This window comes from Salvelinus fontinalis, unplaced genomic scaffold (genome assembly GCF_029448725.1).
Source record: "Salvelinus fontinalis isolate EN_2023a unplaced genomic scaffold, ASM2944872v1 scaffold_1660, whole genome shotgun sequence".
Lineage (NCBI taxonomy): Eukaryota > Metazoa > Chordata > Actinopteri > Salmoniformes > Salmonidae > Salvelinus > Salvelinus fontinalis.
Genome location: NW_026601869.1, coordinates 1 through 25,810, shown reverse-complemented (window position 1 = coordinate 25,810; position 25,810 = coordinate 1). Strand labels below are relative to the sequence as shown.

The window sequence follows — 25,810 nt, the reverse complement described above, 5'->3', positions numbered from 1 at the left end:
TACCTGGACACAGTGTTGAGATGTGAGTTAGTTAGTTAGTCTACCTGGACACAGTGTTGAGATGTGCGTTAGTTAGTTAGTCTACCTGGACACAGTGTTGAGATGTGAGTTAGTTAGTCTACCTGGACACAGTGTTGAGATGTGAGTTAGTTAATCTACCTGGACACAGTGTTGAGATGTGAGTTAGTTAGTCTACCTGGACACAGTGTTGAGATGTGAGTTAGATAGTTAATCTACCTGGACACAGTGTTGAGATGTGAGTTAGTTAATCTACCTGGACACAGTGTTGAGATGTGAGTTAGTTAGTTAATCTACCTGGACACAGTGTTGAGATGTGAGTTAGTGAGTCTACCTGGACACAGTGTTGAGATGTGAGTTAGTTAGTTAGTCTACCTGGACACAGTGTTGAGATGTGAGTTAGTTAGTTAATCTACCTGGACACAGTGTTGAGATGTGAGTTAGTTAGTTAATCTACCTGGACACAGTGTTGAGATGTGAGTTAGTTAGTCTACCTGGACACAGTGTTGAGATGTGAGTTAGTTAGTTAGTCTACCTGGACACAGTGTTGAGATGTGAGTTAGTTAGTCTACATGGACACAGTGTTGAGATGTGAGTTAGTTAGTCTACATGGACACAGTGTTGAGATGTGAGTTAGTTAATCTACCTGGACACAGTGTTGAGATGTGAGTTAGTTAGTTAGTCTACCTGGACACAGTGTTGAGATGTGAGTTAGTTAGTCTACCTGGACACAGTGTTGAGATGTGAGTTAGTTAATCTACCTGGACACAGTGTTGAGATGTGAGTTAGTTAATCTACCTGGACACAGTGTTGAGATGTGAGTTAGTTAATCTACCTGGACACAGTGTTGAGATGTGAGTTAGTTAGTTAATCTACCTGGACACAGTGTTGAGATGTGAGTTAGTTAGTCTACCTGGACACAGTGTTGAGATGTGAGTTAGTTAATCTACCTGGACACAGTGTTGAGATGTGAGTTAGTTAGTCCACCTGGACACAGTGTTGAGATGTGAGTTAGTTAATCTACCTGGACACAGTGTTGAGATGTGAGTTAGTTAGTCCACCTGGACACAGTGTTGAGATGTGAGTTAGTTAGTCCACCTGGACACAGTGTTGAGATGTGAGTTAGTTAGTTAATCTACCTGGACACAGTGTTGAGATGTGAGTTAGTTAATCTACCTGGACACAGTGTTGAGATGTGAGTTAGTTAGTCTACCTGGACACAGTGTTGAGATGTGAGTTAGTTAATCTACCTGGACACAGTGTTGAGATGTGAGTTAGTTAGTTAATCTACCTGGACACAGTGTTGAGATGTGAGTTAGTTAATCTACCTGGACACAGTGTTGAGATGTGAGTTAGTTAGTTAATCTACCTGGACACAGTGTTGAGATGTGAGTTAGTTAATCTACCTGGACACAGTGTTGAGATGTGAGTTAGTTAATCTACCTGGACACAGTGTTGAGATGTGAGTTAGTTAATCTACCTGGACACAGTGTTGAGATGTGAGTTAGTTAGTTAGTCTACCTGGACACAGTGTTGAGATGTGAGTTAGTTAATCTACCTGGACACAGTGTTGAGATGTGAGTTAGTTAGTCCACCTGGACACAGTGTTGAGATGTGAGTTAGTTAGTCCACCTGGACACAGTGTTGAGATGTGAGTTAGTTAGTTAATCTACCTGGACACAGTGTTGAGATGTGAGTTAGTTAATCTACCTGGACACAGTGTTGAGATGTGAGTTAGTTAGTCTACCTGGACACAGTGTTGAGATGTGAGTTAGTTAATCTACCTGGACACAGTGTTGAGATGTGAGTTAGTTAGTTAATCTACCTGGACACAGTGTTGAGATGTGAGTTAGTTAATCTACCTGGACACAGTGTTGAGATGTGAGTTAGTTAGTTAATCTACCTGGACACAGTGTTGAGATGTGAGTTAGTTAATCTACCTGGACACAGTGTTGAGATGTGAGTTAGTTAGTCTACCTGGACACAGTGTTGAGATGTGAGTTAGTTAATCTACCTGGACACAGTGTTGAGATGTGAGTTAGTTAGTCCACCTGGACACAGTGTTGAGATGTGAGTTAGTTAATCTACCTGGACACAGTGTTGAGATGTGAGTTAGTTAGTCCACCTGGACACAGTGTTGAGATGTGAGTTAGTTAGTCTACCTGGACACAGTGTTGAGATGTGAGTTAGTTAGTCCACCTGGACACAGTGTTGAGATGTGAGTTAGTTAGTCTACCTGGACACAGTGTTGAGATGTGAGTTAGTTAGTCTACCTGGACACAGTGTTGAGATGTGAGTTAGTTAGTCTACCTGGACACAGTGTTGAGATGTGAGTTAGTTAGTCTACCTGGACACAGTGTTGAGATGTGAGTTAGTTAGTCTACCTGGACACAGTGTTGAGATGTGAGTTAGTTAATCTACCTGGACACAGTGTTGAGATGTGAGTTAGTTAGTCCACCTGGACACAGTGTTGAGATGTGAGTTAGTTAATCTACCTGGACACAGTACTGGGACTTGGCGACAGCCAGCAGTAGCTTGAGGATGGGCTGAGACTGGGAAACCAGGGGAGTCACAGCATGGATGATCGCCGTGAACTCGGGACGAGGCTTGATACCTGAAACACAGCCAAATAGCAACAATATGAACTAAATCAGATCCACTTCCAGTCGTCAGTGCACACATTTATGAGTGTACGTGATCCCTGCAGGAATTGAACCTTTACAACCCTGGCACGGCTAACGCCAACGCTCTTTACCCACTGAGCTACACAGGACGAATGTCAAAGTCAACAACGTTATCGCGATTATTTATATATTAACACCAAAGAGGCTGGAAATGTGTCCCTCCCTTCACACATTGCATCTCATCACGGTGCATTGTTTGAGGCACATCCTAGAAGAGACTTCGGTTGAAAATTAGCCGGCTGGCTAAAACAGGCACTTTTACTGAAACGTTTATTAATGTGCACTGTCCCTGTAAAAAATTAAATAAAATAAACTCAACTCAACAGTGATATAGCCAGTGAATACAGTAGCTAGCTGCCAGTCAGAATATTTGACACTTGGATCGTTCCTCATCAATTCTCCCAATCCAGAATCCCACTACTTCCATACTGCTCCCCCCCCCCCCCACTACTTTCATACTGCCCCTCCCCCCACTACTTCCATACTGCCCTTCCCCCCACTACTTCCATACTGCCCCCCCCCCCCCACTACTTCCATACTTCAACCTTGAAGGACCTCATCCAGCCGTCTGAATTACCCTGGACACCTTAACAACCTTGAAGGACCTCATCCAGCCATCTGAATTACCCTGGACACCTGATCATCAACCTTGAAGGACCTCATCCAGCCATCTGAATTACCCTGGACACCTTATCATCAACCTTGAAGGACCTCATCCAGCCATCTGAATTACCCTGGACACCTTATCATCAACCTTGAAGGACCTCATCCACCATCTGAATTACCCTGGTCACCAAACCATCAACTTTGAGAGATCTTTGGAGATTACTCCACAAGTATATGGTAATAGGCTAATATTTGACTTCCCACTACAATGAACACATAATATTGCTAACTGATGTAATATGCATCTATATAAGAGAGCACATGAATGTAGAACAGTGTCATCAACAATCAGTGTTATTGACTGTACGTTTTGTTTATTCCATGTGTAACTCTTGTGTTGTTGTTTGCGTCGCACTGCTTTGCTTTATCTTGACCAGGTCGCAGTTGTAAATGAGAACTTGTTCCAAACTAGCCTACCTGGTTAAATAAAGGTTAAATAAAATAAATAAACACAGATGAATCTACATTTCCCCCGTTTTACCAATGTCATTTATAGAAATGGTAAAAGGACTGGGCCTAAAATAGAAGCTTTCGCTACACTCTTTTGTAATGTCCAGGAAATCAGATTTACAACCATCCACATGAATGTTCTGGGTTCTCTTTAACAGATGGTTACAAGACTCACCGACATGTAGCTTGGCGTAGTGGAAGATCTGAGCAATACAAAGTGGGAGAATGTAGATGCTCGAGGAAACAACACCACAGGTTATGTTACAGTAGGACTCACCTCGCTTGGCGAAGGGGAAGTCTACCAGATAGGAGATTTAAATGGTGAACTGAACAGGGTCTAAAATAGAACCTTGCGGTACCCCTGTTGTATTTGCCCAGAGAACCAAATTCATGACCATCCACATTGATGAACTTTGATGCACAATGAGATCTATCTGAAGATAGTTGCAGGACTCACCTAGCTTGGCATAGTGGAAAGGGAAGTCTCCCAGGTATGAGGAGTACTGAGGCAGGGAGTAGAGACCTCCAGGAAGACTGTTCCACATCAGGTTACTACGGGCTGCATGCTGGAGCACCCGGTCATGGATGATCTGGTACAGGGAGAGAAACAGAGGCAAATCAACAATAGTAATAATCAAAGCTGCTAACAAGACAATTCACTGGTCAGCACGTTGACATGCTGAAAAGGATTTCCTGAACCCTCAAGAGGCACCCAAGCAGAGCTACGTCCAAGAAGGCCTCTGAGTAACAAACACCTGTTACTTCTACTAGTAGTAGTAGTACTAGTAGTAGTGGTAGTAGTAGTAATAGTAGTGGTAGTAGTAGTAGTGGTAGTAGTAGTAATAGTAGTAGTAGTAGTGGTAGTAGTAGTAATAGTAGTAGTAGTAGTACTAGTACTAGTAGTAGTAGTAGTAGTAGTAGTAGTGATAGTAATAGTAGTGGTAGTAGTAGTAATAATATAGTAGTAGTATCAGTAGTAATAGTAATAGTAGTAGTAGTAATAGTAATAATAGTAGTAGTAGTAGTAGAAGTAATAATAGTAGTAGTAGTACTATAGTAGTAGTATCAGTAGTAGTAGTAGTAGTATCAGTAGTAGTAGTAGTAATATTAGTAGTAGTAGTAGTAGTAATAGTAGTAGTAATAATAGTAGTAGTAGTAGTTGTAATATTAGTAGTAGTAGTAGTAATAGTAGCAGTAGTAGTAGTAATAATAGTAGCAGTAGTTGTAATATTAGTAGTAGTAGTAGTACCTGAAACCCCACCTCTTTAAGGAATACCTAGGATAGGATAAAGTAATCCTTCTAACCCCCCCCCCCCCCTTAAAAGATTTAGATGCACTATTGTAAAGTGGCTGTTCCACTGGATGTCATAAGGTGAATGCACCAATTTGTAAGTCGCTCTGGATAAGAGCGTCTGCTAAATGACTTAAATGTAAATGTAGTAATAGTAGTAGTAATAGTAGTAGTAGTAGTAATACTAGTAGTAGTAGTAATAGTAGCAGTAGTAGTAGTAATAATAGTAGCAGTAGTTGTAATATTAGTAGTAGTTGTAGTAGTAGCAGTAGTAGTAGTAGTATCAGCAGTAGTAGTAGTAGTAGTAGTAGTAGCAGTAGTTGTAATATTAGTAGTAGTAGTAGTAGTAGCAGCAGTATATGGTCCTCTTACCTCTAGTGTTGTGAGTACTATCCTCTCTACAGAAGAGTAGCAGTATATGGTCCTCTTACCTCTAGTGTTGTGATTACTATCCTCTCAACAGACGAGTAGCAGTATATGGTCCTCTTACCTCTAGTGTTGTGAGTACTATCCTCTCTACAGACGAGTAGCAGTATATGGTCCTCTTACCTCTAGTGTTGTGAGTACTATCCTCTCTACAGAAGAGTAGCAGTATATGGTCCTCTTACCTCTAGTGTTGTGAGTACTATCCTCTCTACAGAAGAGTAGCAGTATATGGTCCTCTTACCTCTAGTGTTGTGAGTACTATCCTCTCTACAGAAGAGTAGCAGTATATGGTCCTCTTACCTCTAGTGTTGTGAGTACTATCCTCTCTACAGAGGAGTAGCAGTATACGGTCCTCTTACCTCTAGTGTTGTGAGTACTATCCTCTCTACAGAGGAGTAGCAGTATACGGTCCTCTTACCTCTAGTGTTGTGAGTACTATCCTCTCTACAGAGGAGAAGTAGGCCTCCCACAGGAACTGGGTCTGCTGTCTGAGAGACAGGATGTTGTCCTGGTGAATTGAACGCACCGTAGACGGAATCTGGAACAACAGAACTACAGTCAGAACTAATACAGTGACATGATCTGTCAATCAAACAGTCAGAGACACTGGACGTGTCATATATATACCATTATAACATACTGGAACGGATCACAAATATATATAAAAAATAAATGTGTTGTCACTCAGCCGACTTAGCGTTACCTGGTGAATAAAGGGTTAAAATATCTACGACACCTGCAGTAGCAGTCGTTCGTCCCCGATCACAGCTGCTGTGTTCCAGTGGATGATCTCTGAGAAGGGCATCTCCCAGCCGTTACTGAGTATCACAGGTACACAGGCAGCCTGCAGGCCAACACACGGGTAACACAGTAATGAGTATACAGTTATTGGACTGGAGCAGTTACTATCCTTGGTACATGTCTCTGCTATGCCAGTGCCACGTACTCCAATGGCTACGGTGGGTCTAATAGTGTATTTTGGTGCTTGTGTCAACACTATTCTCTAACACAGTGAGGACAGGACATCACTAGTATTGTGTTTGGCTCCATGAGGACAGGACATCACTAGTATTGTGTCTGGTTACATGAGGACAGGACATCACTAGTATTGTGTCTGGTTACATGAGGACAGGACATCACTAGTATTGTGTCTGGTTACATGAGGACAGGACAGGACATCACTAGTATTGTGTCTGGTTACATGAGGACAGGACAGGACATCACTAGTATTGTGTCTGGTTCCATGAGGACAGGACATCACTAGTATTGTGTCTGGTTACATGAGGACAGTACATCACTAGTATTGTGTCTGGCTCCATGAGGACAGGACATCACTAGTATTGTGTCTGGTTACATGAAGACAGTACATCACTAGTATTGTGTCTGGTTACATGAGGACAGGACATCACTAGTATTGTGTCTGGTTACATGAGGACAGGACATCACTAGTATTGTGTCTGGTTACATGAGGACAGGACATCACTAGTATTGTGTCTGGCTCCATGAGGACAGGACATCACTAGTATTGTGTCTGGTTACATGAAGACAGTACATCACTAGTATTGTGTCTGGTTACATGAGGACAGGACATCACTAGTATTGTGTCTGGTTCCATGAGGACAGGACATCACTAGTATTGTGTCTGGTTCCATGAGGACAGGACATCACTAGTATTGTGTCTGGTTACATGAGGACAGGACATCACTAGTATTGTGTCTGGTTACATGAGGACAGGACATCACTAGTATTGTGTCTGGTTACATGAGGACAGGACAGTACATCACTAGTATTGTGTCTGGTTACATGAGGACAGGACATCACTAGTATTGTGTCTGGATCCATGAGGACAGGACAGGACATCACTAGTATTGTGTCTGGTTCCATGAGGACAGGACAGGACATCACTAGTATTGTGTCTGGTTACATGAGGACAGGACATCACTAGTATTGTGTCTGGTTACATGAGGACAGGACATCACTAGTATTGTGTCTGGCTCCATGAGGACAGGACATCACTAGTATTGTGTCTGGTTACATGAGGACAGTACATCACTAGTATTGTGTCTGGTTACATGAGGACAGGACATCACTAGTATTGTGTCTGGTTCCATGAGGACAGGACATCACTAGTATTGTGTCTGGTTCCATGAGGACAGGACATCACTAGTATTGTGTCTGGTTACATGAGGACAGGACATCACTAGTATTGTGTCTGGTTACATGAGGACAGGACATCACTAGTATTGTGTCTGGTTACATGAGGACAGGACATCACTAGTATTGTGTCTGGTTCCATGAGGACAGGACATCACTAGTATTGTGTCTGGTTACATGAGGACAGGACAGTACATCACTAGTATTGTGTCTGGTTACATGAGGACAGTACATCACTAGTATTGTGTCTGGTTACATGAGGACAGGACATCACTAGTATTGTGTCTGGTTACATGAGGACAGGACATCACTAGTATTGTGTCTGGTTCCATGAGGACAGGACATCACTAGTATTGTGTCTGGTTACATGAGGACAGGACATCACTAGTATTGTGTCTGGTTACATGAGGACAGGACATCACTAGTATTGTGTCTGGTTACATGAGGACAGGACATCACTAGTATTGTGTTTGGTTCCATGAGGACAGTACATCACTAGTATTGTGTCTGGTTACATGAGGACAGGACATCACTAGTATTGTGTCTGGTTACATGAGGACAGGACAGTACATCACTAGTATTGTGTCTGGTTACATGAGGACAGTACATCACTAGTATTGTGTCTGGTTCCATGAGGACAGGACATCACTAGTATTCTGTCTGGTTCCATGAGGACAGGACATCACTAGTATTGTGTCTGGTTACATGAGGACAGGACATCACTAGTATTGTGTTTGGTTCCATGAGGACAGTACATCACTAGTATTGTGTCTGGTTCCATGAGGACAGGACAGTACATCACTAGTATTGTGTCTGGTTCCATGAGGACAGTACATCACTAGTATTGTGTCTGGTTCCATGAGGACAGGACATCACTAGTATTGTGTCTGGTTCCATGAGGACAGGAAATCACTAGTATTGTGTCTGGTTCCATGAGGACAGGACATCACTAGTATTGTGTCTGGTTCCATGAGGACAGGACATCACTAGTATTGTGTCTGGTTACATGAGGACAGGACATCACTAGTATTGTGTCTGGTTCCATGAGGACAGTACATCACTAGTATTGTGTCTGGTTCCATGAGGACAGTACATCACTAGTATTGTGTCTGGCTCCATGAGGACAGGACATCACTAGTATTGTGTCTGGTTCCATGAGGACAGGACAGGACATCACTAGTATTGTGTCTGGTTCCATGAGGACAGGACAGGACATCACTAGTATTGTGTCTGGTTACATGAGGACAGGACATCACTAGTATTGTGTCTGGTTACATGAGGACAGGACAGTACATCACTAGTATTGTGTCTGGTTCCATGAGGACAGGACATCACTAGTATTGTGTCTGGCTCCATGAGGACAGGACATCACTAGTATTGTGTCTGGTTACATGAGGACAGTGCATCACTAGTATTGTGTCTGGTTACATGAGGACAGGACATCACTAGTATTGTGTCTGGTTACATGAGGACAGGACATCACTAGTATTGTGTCTGGTTACATGAGGACAGGACATCACTAGTATTGTGTCTGGTTACATGAGGACAGGACATCACTAGTATTGTGTCTGGTTACATGAGGACAGTACATCACTAGTATTGTGTCTGGTTACATGAGGACAGGACAGGACATCACTAGTATTGTGTCTGGTTACATGAGGACAGGACATCACTAGTATTGTGTCTGGTTACATGAAGACAGGACAGGACATCACTAGTATTGTGTCTGGTTACATGAGGACAGGACATCACTAGTATTGTGTCTGGTTACATGAGGACAGGACATCACTAGTATTGTGTCTGGTTACATGAGGACAGTACATCACTAGTATTGTGTCTGGTTACATGAGGACAGGACAGGACATCACTAGTATTGTGTCTGGTTCCATGAGGACAGGACATCACTAGTATTGTGTCTGGTTACATAAGGACAGGACATCACTAGTATTGTGTCTGGTTACATGAGGACAGTACATCACTAGTATTGTGTCTGGTTACATGAGGACAGGACAGTACATCACTAGTATTGTGTCTGGTTACATAAGGACAGTACATCACTAGTATTGTGTCTGGTTACATGAGGACAGGACATCACTAGTATTGTGTCTGGCTCCATGAGGACAGGACAGTACATCACTAGTATTGTGTTTGGTTCCATGAGGACAGGACATCACTAGTATTGTGTCTGGTTCCATGAGGACAGTACATCACTAGTATTGTGTCTGGTTCCATGAGGACAGGACAGTACATCACTAGTATTGTGTCTGGTTACATGAGGACAGGACAGGACATCACTAGTATTGTGTTTGGTTCCATGAGGACAGTACATCACTAGTATTGTGTCTGGTTACATGAGGACAGGACATCACTAGTATTGTGTCTGGTTACATGAGGACAGGACAGTACATCACTAGTATTGTGTCTGGTTACATGAGGACAGTACATCACTAGTATTGTGTCTGGCTCCATGAGGACAGGACATCACTAGTATTGTGTTTGGTTCCATGAGGACAGTACATCACTAGTATTGTGTCTGGTTCCATGAGGACAGGACATCACTAGTATTGTGTCTGGTTCCATGAGGACAGGACATCACTAGTATTGTGTCTGGTTACATGAGGACAGGACATCACTAGTATTGTGTCTGGTTCCATGAGGACAGGACATCACTAGTATTGTGTCTGGTTCCATGAGGACAGTACATCACTAGTATTGTGTCTGGTTCCATGAGGACAGGACAGTACATCACTAGTATTGTGTCTGGTTCCATGAGGACAGGACATCACTAGTATTGTGTCTGGTTCCATGAGGACAGGAAATCACTAGTATTGTGTCTGGTTCCATGAGGACAGGACATCACTAGTATTGTGTCTGGTTCCATGAGGACAGGACATCACTAGTATTGTGTCTGGTTACATGAGGACAGGACATCACTAGTATTGTGTCTGGTTCCATGAGGACAGTACATCACTAGTATTGTGTCTGGTTCCATGAGGACAGTACATCACTAGTATTGTGTCTGGCTCCATGAGGACAGGACATCACTAGTATTGTGTCTGGTTCCATGAGGACAGGACAGGACATCACTAGTATTGTGTCTGGTTACATGAGGACAGGACAGGACATCACTAGTATTGTGTCTGGTTACATGAGGACAGGACATCACTAGTATTGTGTCTGGTTACATGAGGACAGGACAGTACATCACTAGTATTGTGTCTGGTTCCATGAGGACAGGACATCACTAGTATTGTGTCTGGCTCCATGAGGACAGGACATCACTAGTATTGTGTCTGGTTACATGAGGACAGTGCATCACTAGTATTGTGTCTGGTTACATGAGGACAGGACATCACTAGTATTGTGTCTGGTTACATGAGGACAGGACATCACTAGTATTGTGTCTGGTTACATGAGGACAGGACAGTACATCACTAGTATTGTGTCTGGTTACATGAGGACAGGACATCACTAGTATTGTGTCTGGTTACATGAGGACAGTACATCACTTGTATTGTGTCTGGTTACATGAGGACAGGACAGGACATCACTAGTATTGTGTCTGGTTACATGAGGACAGGACATCACTAGTCTTGTGTCTGGTTACATGAGGACAGGACAGGACATCACTAGTATTGTGTCTGGTTACATGAGGACAGGACATCACTAGTATTGTGTCTGGTTACATGAGGACAGGACATCACTAGTATTGTGTCTGGTTACATGAGGACAGTACATCACTAGTATTGTGTCTGGTTACATGAGGACAGGACAGGACATCACTAGTATTGTGTCTGGTTCCATGAGGACAGGACATCACTAGTATTGTGTCTGGTTACATAAGGACAGGACATCACTAGTATTGTGTCTGGTTACATGAGGACAGTACATCACTAGTATTGTGTCTGGTTAAATGAGGACAGGACAGTACATCACTAGTATTGTGTCTGGTTACATAAGGACAGGACATCACTAGTATTGTGTCTGGTTACATGAGGACAGTACATCACTAGTATTGTGTCTGGTTACATGAGGACAGGACATCACTAGTATTGTGTCTGGCTCCATGAGGACAGGACAGTACATCACTAGTATTGTGTTTGGTTCCATGAGGACAGGACATCACTAGTATTGTGTCTGGTTCCATGAGGACAGTACATCACTAGTATTGTGTCTGGTTCCATGAGGACAGGACAGTACATCACTAGTATTGTGTCTGGTTACATGAGGACAGGACATCACTAGTATTGTGTCTGGTTCCATGAGGACAGTACATCACTAGTATTGTGTCTGGTTACATGAGGACAGGACATCACTAGTATTGTGTCTGGTTACATGAGGACAGTACATCACTAGTATTGTGTCTGGTTCCATGAGGACAGGACATCACTAGTATTGTGTCTGGTTCCATGAGGACAGGACATCACTAGTATTGTGTCTGGTTCCATGAGGACAGGACATCACTAGTATTGTGTCTGGTTCCATGAGGACAGGACATCACTAGTATTGTGTCTGGTTACATGAGGACAGTACATCACTAGTATTGTGTCTGGTTACATGAGGACAGGACATCACTAGTATTGTGTCTGGTTACATGAGGACAGTACATCACTAGTATTGTGTCTGGTTACATGAGGACAGGACATCACTAGTATTGTGTCTGGTTACATGAGGACAGTACATCACTAGTATTGTGTCTGGTTACATGAGGACAGGACAGGACATCACTAGTATTGTGTCTGGTTACATGAGGACAGGACAGTACATCACTAGTATTGTGTCTGGTTACATGAGGACAGGACATCACTAGTATTGTGTCTGGTTACATGAGGACAGGACAGGACATCACTAGTATTGTGTCTGGTTACATGAGGACAGGACAGGACATCACTAGTATTGTGTTTGGTTACATGAGGACAGGACAGGACATCACTAGTATTGTGTCTGGTTACATGAGGACAGGACATCACTAGTATTGTGTCTGGTTACATGAGGACAGGACATCACTAGTATTGTGTCTGGTTACATGAGGACAGTACATCACTAGTATTGTGTCTGGTTCCATGAGGACAGTACAGGACATCACTAGTATTGTGTCTGGTTCCATGAGGAAAGGACATCACTAGTATTGTGTCTGGTTACATGAGGACAGGACAGGACATCACTAGTATTGTGTCTGGTTACATGAGGACAGGACAGGACATCACTAGTATTGTGTCTGGTTCCATGAGGACAGGACATCACTAGTATTGTGTCTGGTTCCATGAGGACAGGACAGGACATCACTAGTATTGTGTCTGGTTACATGAGGACAGGACAGTACATCACTAGTATTGTGTCTGGTTACATGAGGACAGGACATCACTAGTATTGTGTCTGGTTACATGAGGACAGGACAGGACATCACTAGTATTGTGTCTGGTTACATGAGGACAGGACAGGACATCACTAGTATTGTGTTTGGTTACATGAGGACAGGACAGGACATCACTAGTATTGTGTCTGGTTACATGAGGACAGGACATCACTAGTATTGTGTCTGGTTACATGAGGACAGGACATCACTAGTATTGTGTCTGGTTACATGAGGACAGTACATCACTAGTATTGTGTCTGGTTCCATGAGGACAGTACAGGACATCACTAGTATTGTGTCTGGTTCCATGAGGACAGGACATCACTAGTATTGTGTCTGGTTACATGAGGACAGGACAGGACATCACTAGTATTGTGTCTGGTTACATGAGGACAGGACAGGACATCACTAGTATTGTGTCTGGTTCCATGAGGACAGGACATCACTAGTATTGTGTCTGGTTACATGAGGACAGTACATCACTAGTATTGTGTCTGGTTACATGAGGACAGGACAGTACATCACTAGTATTGTGTCTGGTTACATGAGGACAGGACAGGACATCACTAGTATTGTGTCTGGTTCCATGAGGACAGGACAGGACATCACTAGTATTGCGTCTGGTTCCATGAGGACAGGACATCACTAGTATTGTGTCTGGTTACATGAGGACAGGACATCACTAGTATTGTGTCTGGCTCCATGAGGACAGGACAGTACATCACTAGTATTGTGTTTGGTTCCATGAGGACAGGACATCACTAGTATTGTGTCTGGTTCCATGAGGACAGTACATCACTAGTATTGTGTCTGGTTCCATGAGGACAGGACAGTACATCACTAGTATTGTGTCTGGTTACATGAGGACAGGACATCACTAGTATTGTGTCTGGTTCCATGAGGACAGTACATCACTAGTATTGTGTCTGGTTACATGAGGACAGGACATCACTAGTATTGTGTCTGGTTACATGAGGACAGTACATCACTAGTATTGTGTCTGGTTCCATGAGGACAGGACATCACTAGTATTGTGTCTGGTTCCATGAGGACAGGACATCACTAGTATTGTGTCTGGTTCCATGAGGACAGGACATCACTAGTATTGTGTCTGGTTCCATGAGGACAGGACATCACTAGTATTGTGTCTGGTTACATGAGGACAGTACATCACTAGTATTGTGTCTGGTTACATGAGGACAGGACATCACTAGTATTGTGTCTGGTTACATGAGGACAGTACATCACTAGTATTGTGTCTGGTTACATGAGGACAGGACATCACTAGTATTGTGTCTGGTTACATGAGGACAGTACATCACTAGTATTGTGTCTGGTTACATGAGGACAGGACAGGACATCACTAGTATTGTGTCTGGTTACATGAGGACAGGACAGTACATCACTAGTATTGTGTCTGGTTACATGAGGACAGGACATCACTAGTATTGTGTCTGGTTACATGAGGACAGGACATCACTAGTATTGTGTCTGGTTACATGAGGACAGGACAGGACATCACTAGTATTGTGTTTGGTTACATGAGGACAGGACAGGACATCACTAGTATTGTGTCTGGTTACATGAGGACAGGACATCACTAGTATTGTGTCTGGTTACATGAGGACAGGACATCACTAGTATTGTGTCTGGTTACATGAGGACAGTACATCACTAGTATTGTGTCTGGTTCCATGAGGACAGTACAGGACATCACTAGTATTGTGTCTGGTTCCATGAGGAAAGGACATCACTAGTATTGTGTCTGGTTACATGAGGACAGGACAGGACATCACTAGTATTGTGTCTGGTTACATGAGGACAGGACAGGACATCACTAGTATTGTGTCTGGTTCCATGAGGACAGGACATCACTAGTATTGTGTCTGGTTACATGAGGACAGGACAGGACATCACTAGTATTGTGTCTGGTTACATGAGGACAGGACAGTACATCACTAGTATTGTGTCTGGTTACATGAGGACAGGACATCACTAGTATTGTGTCTGGTTACATGAGGACAGGACAGGACATCACTAGTATTGTGTCTGGTTACATGAGGACAGGACAGGACATCACTAGTATTGTGTTTGGTTACATGAGGACAGGACAGGACATCACTAGTATTGTGTCTGGTTACATGAGGACAGGACATCACTAGTATTGTGTCTGGTTACATGAGGACAGGACATCACTAGTATTGTGTCTGGTTACATGAGGACAGTACATCACTAGTATTGTGTCTGGTTCCATGAGGACAGTACAGGACATCACTAGTATTGTGTCTGGTTCCATGAGGACAGGACATCACTAGTATTGTGTCTGGTTACATGAGGACAGGACAGGACATCACTAGTATTGTGTCTGGTTACATGAGGACAGGACAGGACATCACTAGTATTGTGTCTGGTTCCATGAGGACAGGACATCACTAGTATTGTGTCTGGTTACATGAGGACAGTACATCACTAGTATTGTGTCTGGTTACATGAGGACAGGACAGTACATCACTAGTATTGTGTCTGGTTACATGAGGACAGGACAGGACATCACTAGTATTGTGTCTGGTTCCATGAGGACAGGACAGGACATCACTAGTATTGCGTCTGGTTCCATGAGGACAGGACATCACTAGTATTGTGTCTGGTTACATGAGGACAGGACATCACTAGTATTGTGTCTGGTTACATGAGGACAGGACATCACTAGTATTGTGTCTGGTTACACAAGGACAAGTGGAAGTCAAATCAGCGTGTCCCTGTCCCTGGTGTCAGTACTAATGACACTAATTCAGTCCCTGCCTGCCTGCTGAACCATCTAATAATGCACAATTATCGTCAGCAAAACAACAAAGAAATCATCCCAGACATGTGATCAGTGGTTTGGGTCTTTATAACATTCTGCATCATCCCAGACATGTGATCAGTGGTTTGGGTCTTTATAACATTCTGCATCATCCCAGACATGTGATCAGTGGTTTGGGTCTTTATAACATTCTGCATCATCCCAGACATGTGATCAGTGGTTTGGGTCTTTATAACATTCTGCATCATCTGTCCGTCTGATTCTTCAGCAGAACTTTCTACTTCCTTTCAGCCATAATAGCATATAGACCATTTTATTCACGCACCGCACAGCAAGACATTACCTGTCATTAAAATAGCATAATTCATTCCATTGCCAGGGACTCATTTCTCAAATTGTTGTTGTATTGTGAGTTAAGTACAATGGTAAACAAAAGCCTACGTTTCATTTGAGCCTATTAGAATGTGTAAATGTGTATGCAAATGTATTTGTTTGTGTGTGTGTTTGTTTGTGTGTGTGTGTCACTCTCTGTGTCCAAGTAGAGGCTCTAGTCCTGTCAGCCAGGGGGTGTGTCCAAATAGAGGCTCTAGTCCTGTCAGCCAGGGGGTGTGTCCAAATAGAGGCTCTAGTCCTGTCAGCCAGGGGGTGTGTCCAAATAGAGGCTACAGCCCTGTCAGCCAGGGGGTGTGTCCAAATAGAGGCTACAGCCCTGTCAGCCAGGGGGTGTGTCCAAATAGAGGCTACAGCCCTGTCAGCCAGGGGGTGTGTCCAAATAGAGGCTACAGCCCTGTCAGCCAGGGGGTGTGTCCAAGTAGAGGCTACAGCCCTGTCAGCCAGGGGGTGTGTCCAAATAGAGGCTATAGCCCTGTCAGCCAGGGGGTGTGTCCAAATAGAGGCTACAGCCCTGTCAGCCAGGGGGTGTGTCCAAATAGAGGCTACAGCCCTGTCAGCCAGGGGGTGTGTCCAAATAGAGGCTACAGCCCTGTCAGCCAGGGGGTGTGTCCAAATAGAGGCTACAGCCCTGTCAGCCAGGGGGTGTGTCCAAGTAGAGGCTACAGCCCTGTCAGCCAGGGGGTGTGTCCTCCTGTCCTTAATCTGGGTGTCATTCAACCATTGGCTGTCCACACACCCTGTCCCTCTGAAGTCTTAGCTCTTACCATCTCACCCTGCTGCCATCCCTTCAGTGTCATTAACCAGACCCCACACAATCTTCTGAATTCACCAAAAGGTGCCTCAACAAAGTACTGAGTAAAGGGTCTGAATACTGGTACTGTATATACAGAGGGGTTGTACTACTCATTCAAGGGTTATATTACTCATTCCAGGGTTATACTACCCATTCCAGGGTTGTATTACTCATTCAAGGGTTTTACTACCCATTCAAGGGTTATACTACTCATTCTAGGGTTATACTACTCCTTCCAGGGTTATACTACTCCTTCCAGGGTTATACTACTCCTTCCAGGGTTATACTACTCCTTCCAGGGTTATACTACTCATTCCAGGGTTAAACTACTCATTCCAGGGTTATACTACTCATTCCAGGGTTATACTACTCATTCCAGGGTTATACTACTCATTCCAGGGTTATACTACTCATTCCAGGGTTATACTACTCATTCCAGGGTTATACTACTCATTCCAGGGTTATACTACTCATTCCAGGGTTATACTACTCATTCCAGGGTTATACTACTCATTCAAGGGTTATACTACTCATTCCAGGGTTATACTACTCATTCCAGGGTTATACTACTCATTCAAGGGTTATACTACTCATTCCAGGGTTGTACTACTCATTCCAGGGTTAAACTACTCATTCCAGGGTTATACTACTCATTCCAGGGTTATACTACTCATTCCAGGGTTATACTACTCATTCCAGGGATGTACTACTCATTAAATGGTTATACTACTCATTTAAGGGTTATACTACTCATTCCAGGGTTATACTACTCATTCCAGGGTTATACTACTCATTCCAGGGTTATACTACTCATTCCAGGGTTATACTACTCATTCCAGGGTTATACTACTCATTCCAGGGTTATACTACTCATTCCAGGGTTATACTACTCATTCCAGGGTTGTACTACTCATTCCAGGGTTAAACTACTCATTCCAGGGTTATACTACTCATTCCAGGGTTATACTACTCATTCCAGGGTTATACTACTCATTCCAGGGTTGTACTACTCATTTAAGGGTTATACTACTCATTTAAGGGTTATACTACTCATTCCAGGGTTATACTACTCATTCCAGGGTTATACTACTCATTCCAGGGTTATACTACTCATTCCAGGGTTATACTACTCATTCCAGGGTTATACTACTCATTCCAGGGTTATACTACTCATTCCAGGGTTATACTACTCATTCCATTCCAGGGTTATACTACTCATTCCAGGGTTATACTACTCATTCCAGGGTCATACTACTCATTCCAGGGTTATACTACTCATTCCAGGGTTATACTACTCATTCCAGGGTTATACTACTCATTCCAGGGTTATACTACTCATTCCAGGGTTATACTACTCATTCCAGGGTTATACTACTCATTTAAGGGTTATACTACTCATTCCAGGGTTATACTACTCATTTCATGGGGACAGTAGATGGGGACAGTAGATGGGGACAGAAGATGGGGACAGTAGATGGGGACAGTAGATGGGGACAGTACAGTGATCTACATGGGGACAGTAGATGGGGACAGTAGATGGGGACAGTACAGTGATCTACATGGGGACAGTAGATGGGGACAGTAGATGGGGACAGTAGATGGGGACAGTAGATGGGGACAGTAGATGGGGACAGTAGATGGGGACAGTACAGTGATCTACATGGGGACAGTAGATGGGGACAGTACAGTGATCTACATGGGGACAGTAGATGGGGACAGTAGATGGGGACAGTAGATGGGGACAGTACAGTGATCTACATGGGGACAGTAGATGGGGACAGTAGATGGGGACAGTAGATGGGGACAGTACAGTGATCTACATAGGGACAGTAGATGGGGACAGTAGATGGGGACAGTAGATGGGGACAGTACAGTGATCTACATGGGGACAGTAGATGGGGACAGTAGATGGGGACAGTAAATGGAGACAGTAGAGTGATCTACATAGGGACAGTAGATGGGGACAGTAGATGGGGACAGTAGATGGGGACAGTACAGTGATCTACATGGGGACAGTAGATGGGGACAGTAGATGGGGACAGTAGATGGGGACAGTAGATGGGGACAGTACAGTGATCTACATGGGGACAGTAGATGGGGACAGTAGATGGGGACAGTAGATGGGGACAGTAGATGGGGACAGTAGATGGGGACAGTACAGTGATCTACATGGGGACAGTAGATGGGGACAGTAGATGGGGACAGTACAGTGATCTACATGGGGACAGTAGATGGGGACAGTAGATGGGGACAGTAGATGGGGACAGTAGATGGGGACAGTAGATGGGGACAGTAGATGGGGACAGTACAGTGATCTACATGGGGACAGTAGATGGGGACAGTACAGTGATCTACATGGGGACAGTAGATGGGGACAGTAGATGGGGACAGTAGATGGGGACAGTACAGTGATCTACATGGGGACAGTAGATGGGGACAGTAGATGGGGACAGTACAGTGATCTACATAGGGACAGTAGATGGGGACAGTAGATGGGGACAGTAGATGGGGACAGTACAGTGATCTACATGGGGACAGTAGATGGGGACAGTAGATGGGGACAGTAGATGGGGACAGTACAGTGATCTACATAGGGACAGTAGATGGGGACAGTAGATGGGGACAGTACAGTGATCTACATGGGGACAGTAGATGGGGACAGTAGATGGGGACAGTAGATGGGGACAGTAGATGGGGACAGTACAGTGATCTACATAGGGACAGTAGATGGGGACAGTACAGTGATCTACATGGGGACAGTAGATGGGGACAGTACAGTGATCTACATGGGGACAGTAGATGGGGACAGTAGATGGGGACAGTAGATGGGGACAGTACAGTGATCTACATGGGGACAGTAGATGGGGACAGTAGATGGGGACAGTAGATGGGGACAGTAGATGGGGACAGTACAGTGATCTACATGGGGTTCCCAGTACAGTAGCAGTCCTCTGATCCCTCAGCGGTCCTGGTTGTTCAGGACAGTAGATGGGGACAGTAGATGGGGACAGTACAGTGATCTACATGGGGTTCCCAGTACAGTAGCAGTCCTCTGATCCCTCAGCGGTCCTGGTTGTTCAGGACAGTCAGTTTCTCTCCGTCTCATTAGCAGCCCTGCTGAGTTAGTTAATAATACAGGATGTGAATGGAAGCCTCTGGGGGTCGGGACAGAGACCCAGAGGAAGGCTGCTCTCTCCCTCTCTGGCAGAAGCTGTACTGGGGTCGGGACAGAGACCCAGAGGAAGGCTGCTCTCTCCCTCTCTGGCAGAAGCTGTACTGGCTGTTAGCGGGACAGAGACCCAGAGGAAGGCTGCTCTCTCCCTCTCTGGCAGAAGCTGTACTGGGGTCGGGACAGAGACCCAGAGGAAGGCTGCTCTCTCCCTCTCTGGCAGAAGCTGTACTGGCTGTTAGCGGGACAGAGACCCAGAGGAAGGCTGCTCTCTCCCTCTCTGGCAGAAGCTGTACTGGGGTCGGGACAGAGACCCAAAGGAAGGCTGCTCTCTCCCTCTCTGGCAGAAGCTGTACTGGGGTCGGGACAGAGACCCAGAGGAAGGCTGCTCTCTCCCTCTCTGGCAGAAGCTGTACTGGCTGTTAGCGGGACAGAGACCCAGAGGAAGGCTGCTCTCTCCCTCTCTGGCAGAAGCTGTACTGGCTGTTAGCGGGACAGAGACACAGAGGAAGGCTGCTCTCTCCCTCTCTGGCAGAAGCTGTACTGGCTGTTAGCGAGACAGAGACACAGAGGAAGGCTGCTCTCTCCCTCTCTGGCAGAAGCTGTACTGGCTGTTAGCGGGACAGAGACCCAGAGGAAGGCTGCTCTCTCCCTCTCTGGCAGAAGCTGTACTGGGGTCGGGACAGAGACCCAAAGGAAGGCTGCTCTCTCCCTCTCTGGCAGAAGCTGTACTGGGGTCGGGACAGAGACCCAGAGGAAGGCTGCTCTCTCCCTCTCTGGCAGAAGCTGTACTGGGGTCGGGACAGAGACCCAGAGGAAGGCTGCTCTCTCCCTCTCTGGCAGAAGCTGTACTGGCTGTTAGCGGGACAGAGACCCAGAGGAAGGCTGCTCTCTCCCTCTCTGGCAGAAGCTGTACTGGCTGTTAGCGGGACAGAGACCCAGAGGAAGGCTGCTCTCTCCCTCTCTGGCAGAAGCTGTACTGGCTGTTAGCGGGACAGAGACCCAGAGGAAGGCTGCTCTCTCCCTCTCTGGCAGAAGCTGTACTGGCTGTTAGCGAGACAGAGACCCAGAGGAAGGCTGCTCTCTCCCTCTCTGGCAGACGCTGTACTGGCTGTTAGCGAGACTAGCAGAATGACTGAGAGGCCAAACAAGGGACAATACATGGCTATTTCATTTCACAAAAATCCAGGTCACTATCAAATGAAAACAGCTTGAAAGTCAATGGCTTATACACACCTAGTGCAAATGCAGTGTGTGTCTGTGTGTGTGGTGTGTGTGTGGTGTGTGTGTGTATGTGGTGTGTGTACGTGGTGTGTGTGTGTACGTGGTGTGCGTACGTGGTGTGTGTACGTGGTGTGTGTCTGTCTGTGTACGTGGTGTGTGTACGTGGTGTGTGTCTGTGTGTCTGTGTGTGTGTGTACGTGGTGTGTGTGTCTGTGTGTCTGTGTGTGTGTGTACGTGGTGTGTGTGTCTGTGTGTGTGTGTGTGTGTGTGTGTGTGTGTGTGTACGTGGTGTGTGTACGTGGTGTGTGTACGTGGTGTGTGTACGTGGTGTGTGTGTGTGTGTGTGTGTGTGTGTGTGTGTGTGTGTGTGTGTGTGTGTGTGTGTGTGTGTGTGTGTGTGTGTGTGTGTGTGTGTGTGTGTGTGTGTGTGTGTGTGTGTACGTGGTGTGTGTACGTGGTGTGTGTACGTGGTGTGTGTACGTGGTGTGTGTACCTGCAGTGCTTCCAGGAAGCGGAAAGACCCCAGGCGTCGTCCTCTGGGAACCAGACAGAAGGTAGAGTTGTGCAGCATCTCTCTGTAATCATGTCTGAAGAGAGAACAGATGGATAAGGGTTACACATTAATATGACCTGGCATTCAGTAGACACGTATCAACAGGGACTGGCATTCAGTAGACACGTATCAACAGGGACTGGCATTCAGTAGACACGTATCAACAGGGACTGGCATTCAGTAGACACGTATCAACAGGGACTGGCATTCAGTAGACACGTATCAACAGGGACTGGCATTCAGTAGACACGTATCAACAGGGACTGGCATTCAGTAGACACGTATCAACAGGGACTGGCATTCAGTAGACACGTATCAACAGGGACTGGCATTCAGTAGACACGTATCAACAGGGTCTGGCATTCAGTAGACACGTATCAACAGGGACTGGCATTCAGTAGACACCTATCAACAGGGACTGGCATTCAGTAGACACGTATCAACAGGGACTGGCATTCAGTAGACACCTATCAACAGGGACTGGCATTCAGTAGACACCTATCAACAGGGACTGGCATTCAGTAGACACGTATCAACAGGGACTGGCATTCAGTAGACACCTATCAACAGGGACTGGCATTCAGTAGACACGTATCAACAGGGACTGGCATTCAGTAGACACGTATCAACAGGGACTGGCATTCAGTAGACACGTATCAACAGGGACTGGCATTCAGTAGACACATATCAACAGGGACTGGCATTCAGTAGACACGTATCAACAGGGACTTCACTGTTAATATGACCTGGCATTCAGTAGACACGTATCAACAGTGACTTCACTGTTAATATTAATATGACCTGGCATTCAGTAGACAGGTACCAACAGTGACTTCACTGTTAATATTAATATGACCTGGCATTCAGTAGACACGTATCAACAGGGACTTCACTGTTAATATTAATATGACCTGGCATTCAGTAGACACCTATCAACAGGGACTTCACTGTTAATATTAATATGACCTGGCATTCAGTAGACACCTATCAACAGGGACTTCACTGTTAATATGACCTGGCGTTCAGTAGACACCTATCAACAGGGACTTCACTGTTAATATGACCTGGCATTCAGTAGACACCTATCAACAGGGACTTCACTGTTAATATGACCTGGCATTCAGTAGACACCTATCAACAGGGACTTCACTGTTAATATGACCTGGCATTCAGTAGACACCTATCAACAGGGACTTCACTGTTAATATGACCTGGCATTCAGTAGACACCTATCAACAGGGTCTTCACTGTTAATATTAATATGACCTGGCGTTCAGTAGACACCTATCAACAGGGACTTCACTGTTAATATGACCTGGCATTCAGTAGACACCTATCAACATGGACTTCACTGTTAATATGACCTGGCGTTCAGTAGACACCTATCAACAGGGACTTCACTGTTAATATGACCTGGCGTTCAGTAGACACCTATCAACATGGTCTTAACAACAGTGACTTAACGTGACTTCACAACAGTGACTTCACAACAGTGACTTAACGTGACTTCACAACAGTGACTTCACAACAGTGACTTCACAACAGTGACTTCACAACAGTGACTTCACAACAGTGACTTAATGTGACTTCACAACAGTGACTTCACAACAGTGACTTAACGTGACTTCACAACAGTGACTTAACGTGACTTCACAACAGTGACTTAACGTGACTTCACAACAGTGACTTCACAACAGTGACTTCACAACAGTGACTTAACGTGACTTCACAACAGTGACTTCACAACAGTGACTTCACAACAGTGACTTCACAACAGTGACTTCACAACAGTGACTTCACAACAGTGACTTCACAACAGTGACTTAACGTGACTTCACAACAGTGACTTAACGTGACTTCACAACAGTGACTTCACAACAGTGACTTCACAACAGTGACTTAACGTGACTTCACAACAGTGACTTAACGTGACTTCACAACAGTGACTTAACGTGACTTCACAACAGTGACTTAACGTGACTTCACAACAGTGACTTAACGTGACTTCACAACAGTGACTTCACAACAGTGACTTCACAACAGTGACTTCACAACAGTGACTTCACAACAGTGACTTCACAACAGTGACTTAACGTGACTTCACAACAGTGACTTCACAACAGTGACTTAACGTGACTTCACAACAGTGACTTAACGTGACTTCACAACAGTGACTTAACGTGACTTCACAACAGTGACTTCACAACAGTGACTTAACGTGACTTCACAACAGTGACTTCACAACAGTGACTTAACGTGACTTCACAACAGTGACTTAACGTGACTTCACAACAGTGACTTAACGTGACTTCACAACAGTGACTTCACAACAGTGACTTCACAACAGTGACTTCACAACAGTGACTTCACAACAGTGAGTGCATAGATTGGCCCCAGCGGGAATTGAAACCAAGACTTTGGAGTTGTTAACACCAAGCTCTTACAAACTGAGCCACAAAGGACCACAGAGGAATGGAGGAACAGACAGACGTAGACAGGGTTAGAGCTGGGGAGATCTCCTAGCCTCCAGGGCTGGACAGAGAGGGTTACATGTCTCTATCTGGGTTAGCTTTGAGCTATGACAGGATAAGAGTTGATGACACAGTGAATGACCCAGTGGCTACTAAAGGCTTTAGCATGCTTCAGTTCGGTTGGCAATAGTACTGTTTGTCCATTTTGAGATGCCGTAGCCAGTAGACAGAATGAAATCTAAGATAACATCCAAATAAATGACATTTCTAGATTATTTTTTTGTAGAGGAGATCTTAGGCAGGTCATTTTACATCTAAGATGTTCGGTGCAGTATTTCTCAATGAAAACATTTGTGTGAAAAAACGAATCGTCTCTCGTTGAATAACAACAAAGATTTGATTGAAGAATCCCACTAGTTGACCAATCAGGGACAAAAAGGGTGTGAACTTCGGCTCACGAACTTCGGCTGGACACAAGAAAAAATAAAGTGCGCCCGAACAACTGAGGGGGGGGGGGGAAACAAACCTTACCCGAAGTCCAAAACAAACTAAATTCTGTCATAATATATTCACAAACTCTTCTGACCTGTTTTGGGCTGGGAAACACGCAGACCCCTTAAACCAGAGGACGAACACACAGCTTTTATACTCCACTACAGATGGTACCTGACTCGTGGAAATGACATGTTTTCAGCTATGAGCCCTAAATAAAAAAAATAACTCGGACCTCTCACCTGCACCGCATTTATCCCTCCTCTTCTCTCCAATCTACAGGTCAGTCAGCACCTCCTCTTCTCTCCAATCTACAGGTCAGTCAGCACCTCCTCTTCTCTCCAATCTACAGGTCAGTCAGCACCTCCTCTTCTCTCCAATCTACAGGTCAGTCAGCACCTCCTCTTCTCTCCAATCTACAGGTCAGTCAGCACCTCCTCTTCTCTCCAATCTACAGGTCAGTCAGCACCTCCTCTTCTCTCCAATCTACAGGTCAGTCAGCACCTCCTCTTCTCTCCAATCTACAGGTCAGTCAGCACCTCCTCTTCTCTCCAATCTACAGGTCAGTCAGCACCTCCTCTTCTCTCCAATCTACAGGTCAGTCAGCACCTCCTCTTCTCTCCAATCTACAGGTCAGTCAGCACCTCCTCTTCTCTCCAATCTACAGGTCAGTCAGCACCTCCTCTTCTCTCCAATCTACAGGTCAGTCAGCACCTCCTCTTCTCTCCAATCTACAGGTCAGTCAGCACCTCCTCTTCTCTCCAATCTACAGGTCAGTCAGCACCTCCTCTTCCCTCCAATCTACAGGTCAGTCAGCACCTCCTCTTCTCTCCAATCTACAGGTCAGTCAGCACCTCCTCTTCT

The 25,810-nt window shown here is 44.9% G+C and overlaps 1 protein-coding gene across 1 annotated transcript; it reads right to left on the bottom strand.

Moving 5' to 3' along the window:
- Positions 1-63: 63 nt before the first annotated feature.
- On the bottom strand, positions 64-22,347 carry LOC129849762 (exostosin-1b-like). Its single transcript, XM_055916517.1, has 5 exons — positions 21,924-22,347; positions 6,272-6,379; positions 5,954-6,073; positions 4,276-4,408; positions 64-2,632 (listed from the first exon to the last, which is right to left on the bottom strand). Exons 1-5 carry the CDS (start codon positions 21,999-22,001, stop codon positions 2,505-2,507), a joined length of 567 nt encoding a protein of 188 aa, XP_055772492.1. The 5' UTR covers positions 22,002-22,347; the 3' UTR covers positions 64-2,504.
- Between the last annotated feature and the right edge of the window lie 3,463 nt (positions 22,348-25,810).

Excerpts from the sequence above, each read along its gene's own strand:
- LOC129849762 (XM_055916517.1), bottom strand. The coding sequence starts at position 22,001 with ATGCTGCACAACTCTACCTTCTGTCTGGTTCCCAGAGGACGACGCCTG. Across the intron at positions 6,380-21,923 it reads GCTTCCTGGAAGCACTGCAG|GCTGCCTGTGTACCTGTGAT; the intron begins GTACACACACCA and ends GTTGGCCTGCAG. Across the intron at positions 6,074-6,271 it reads ACGAACGACTGCTACTGCAG|ATTCCGTCTACGGTGCGTTC; the intron begins GTGTCGTAGATA and ends CTGTTGTTCCAG.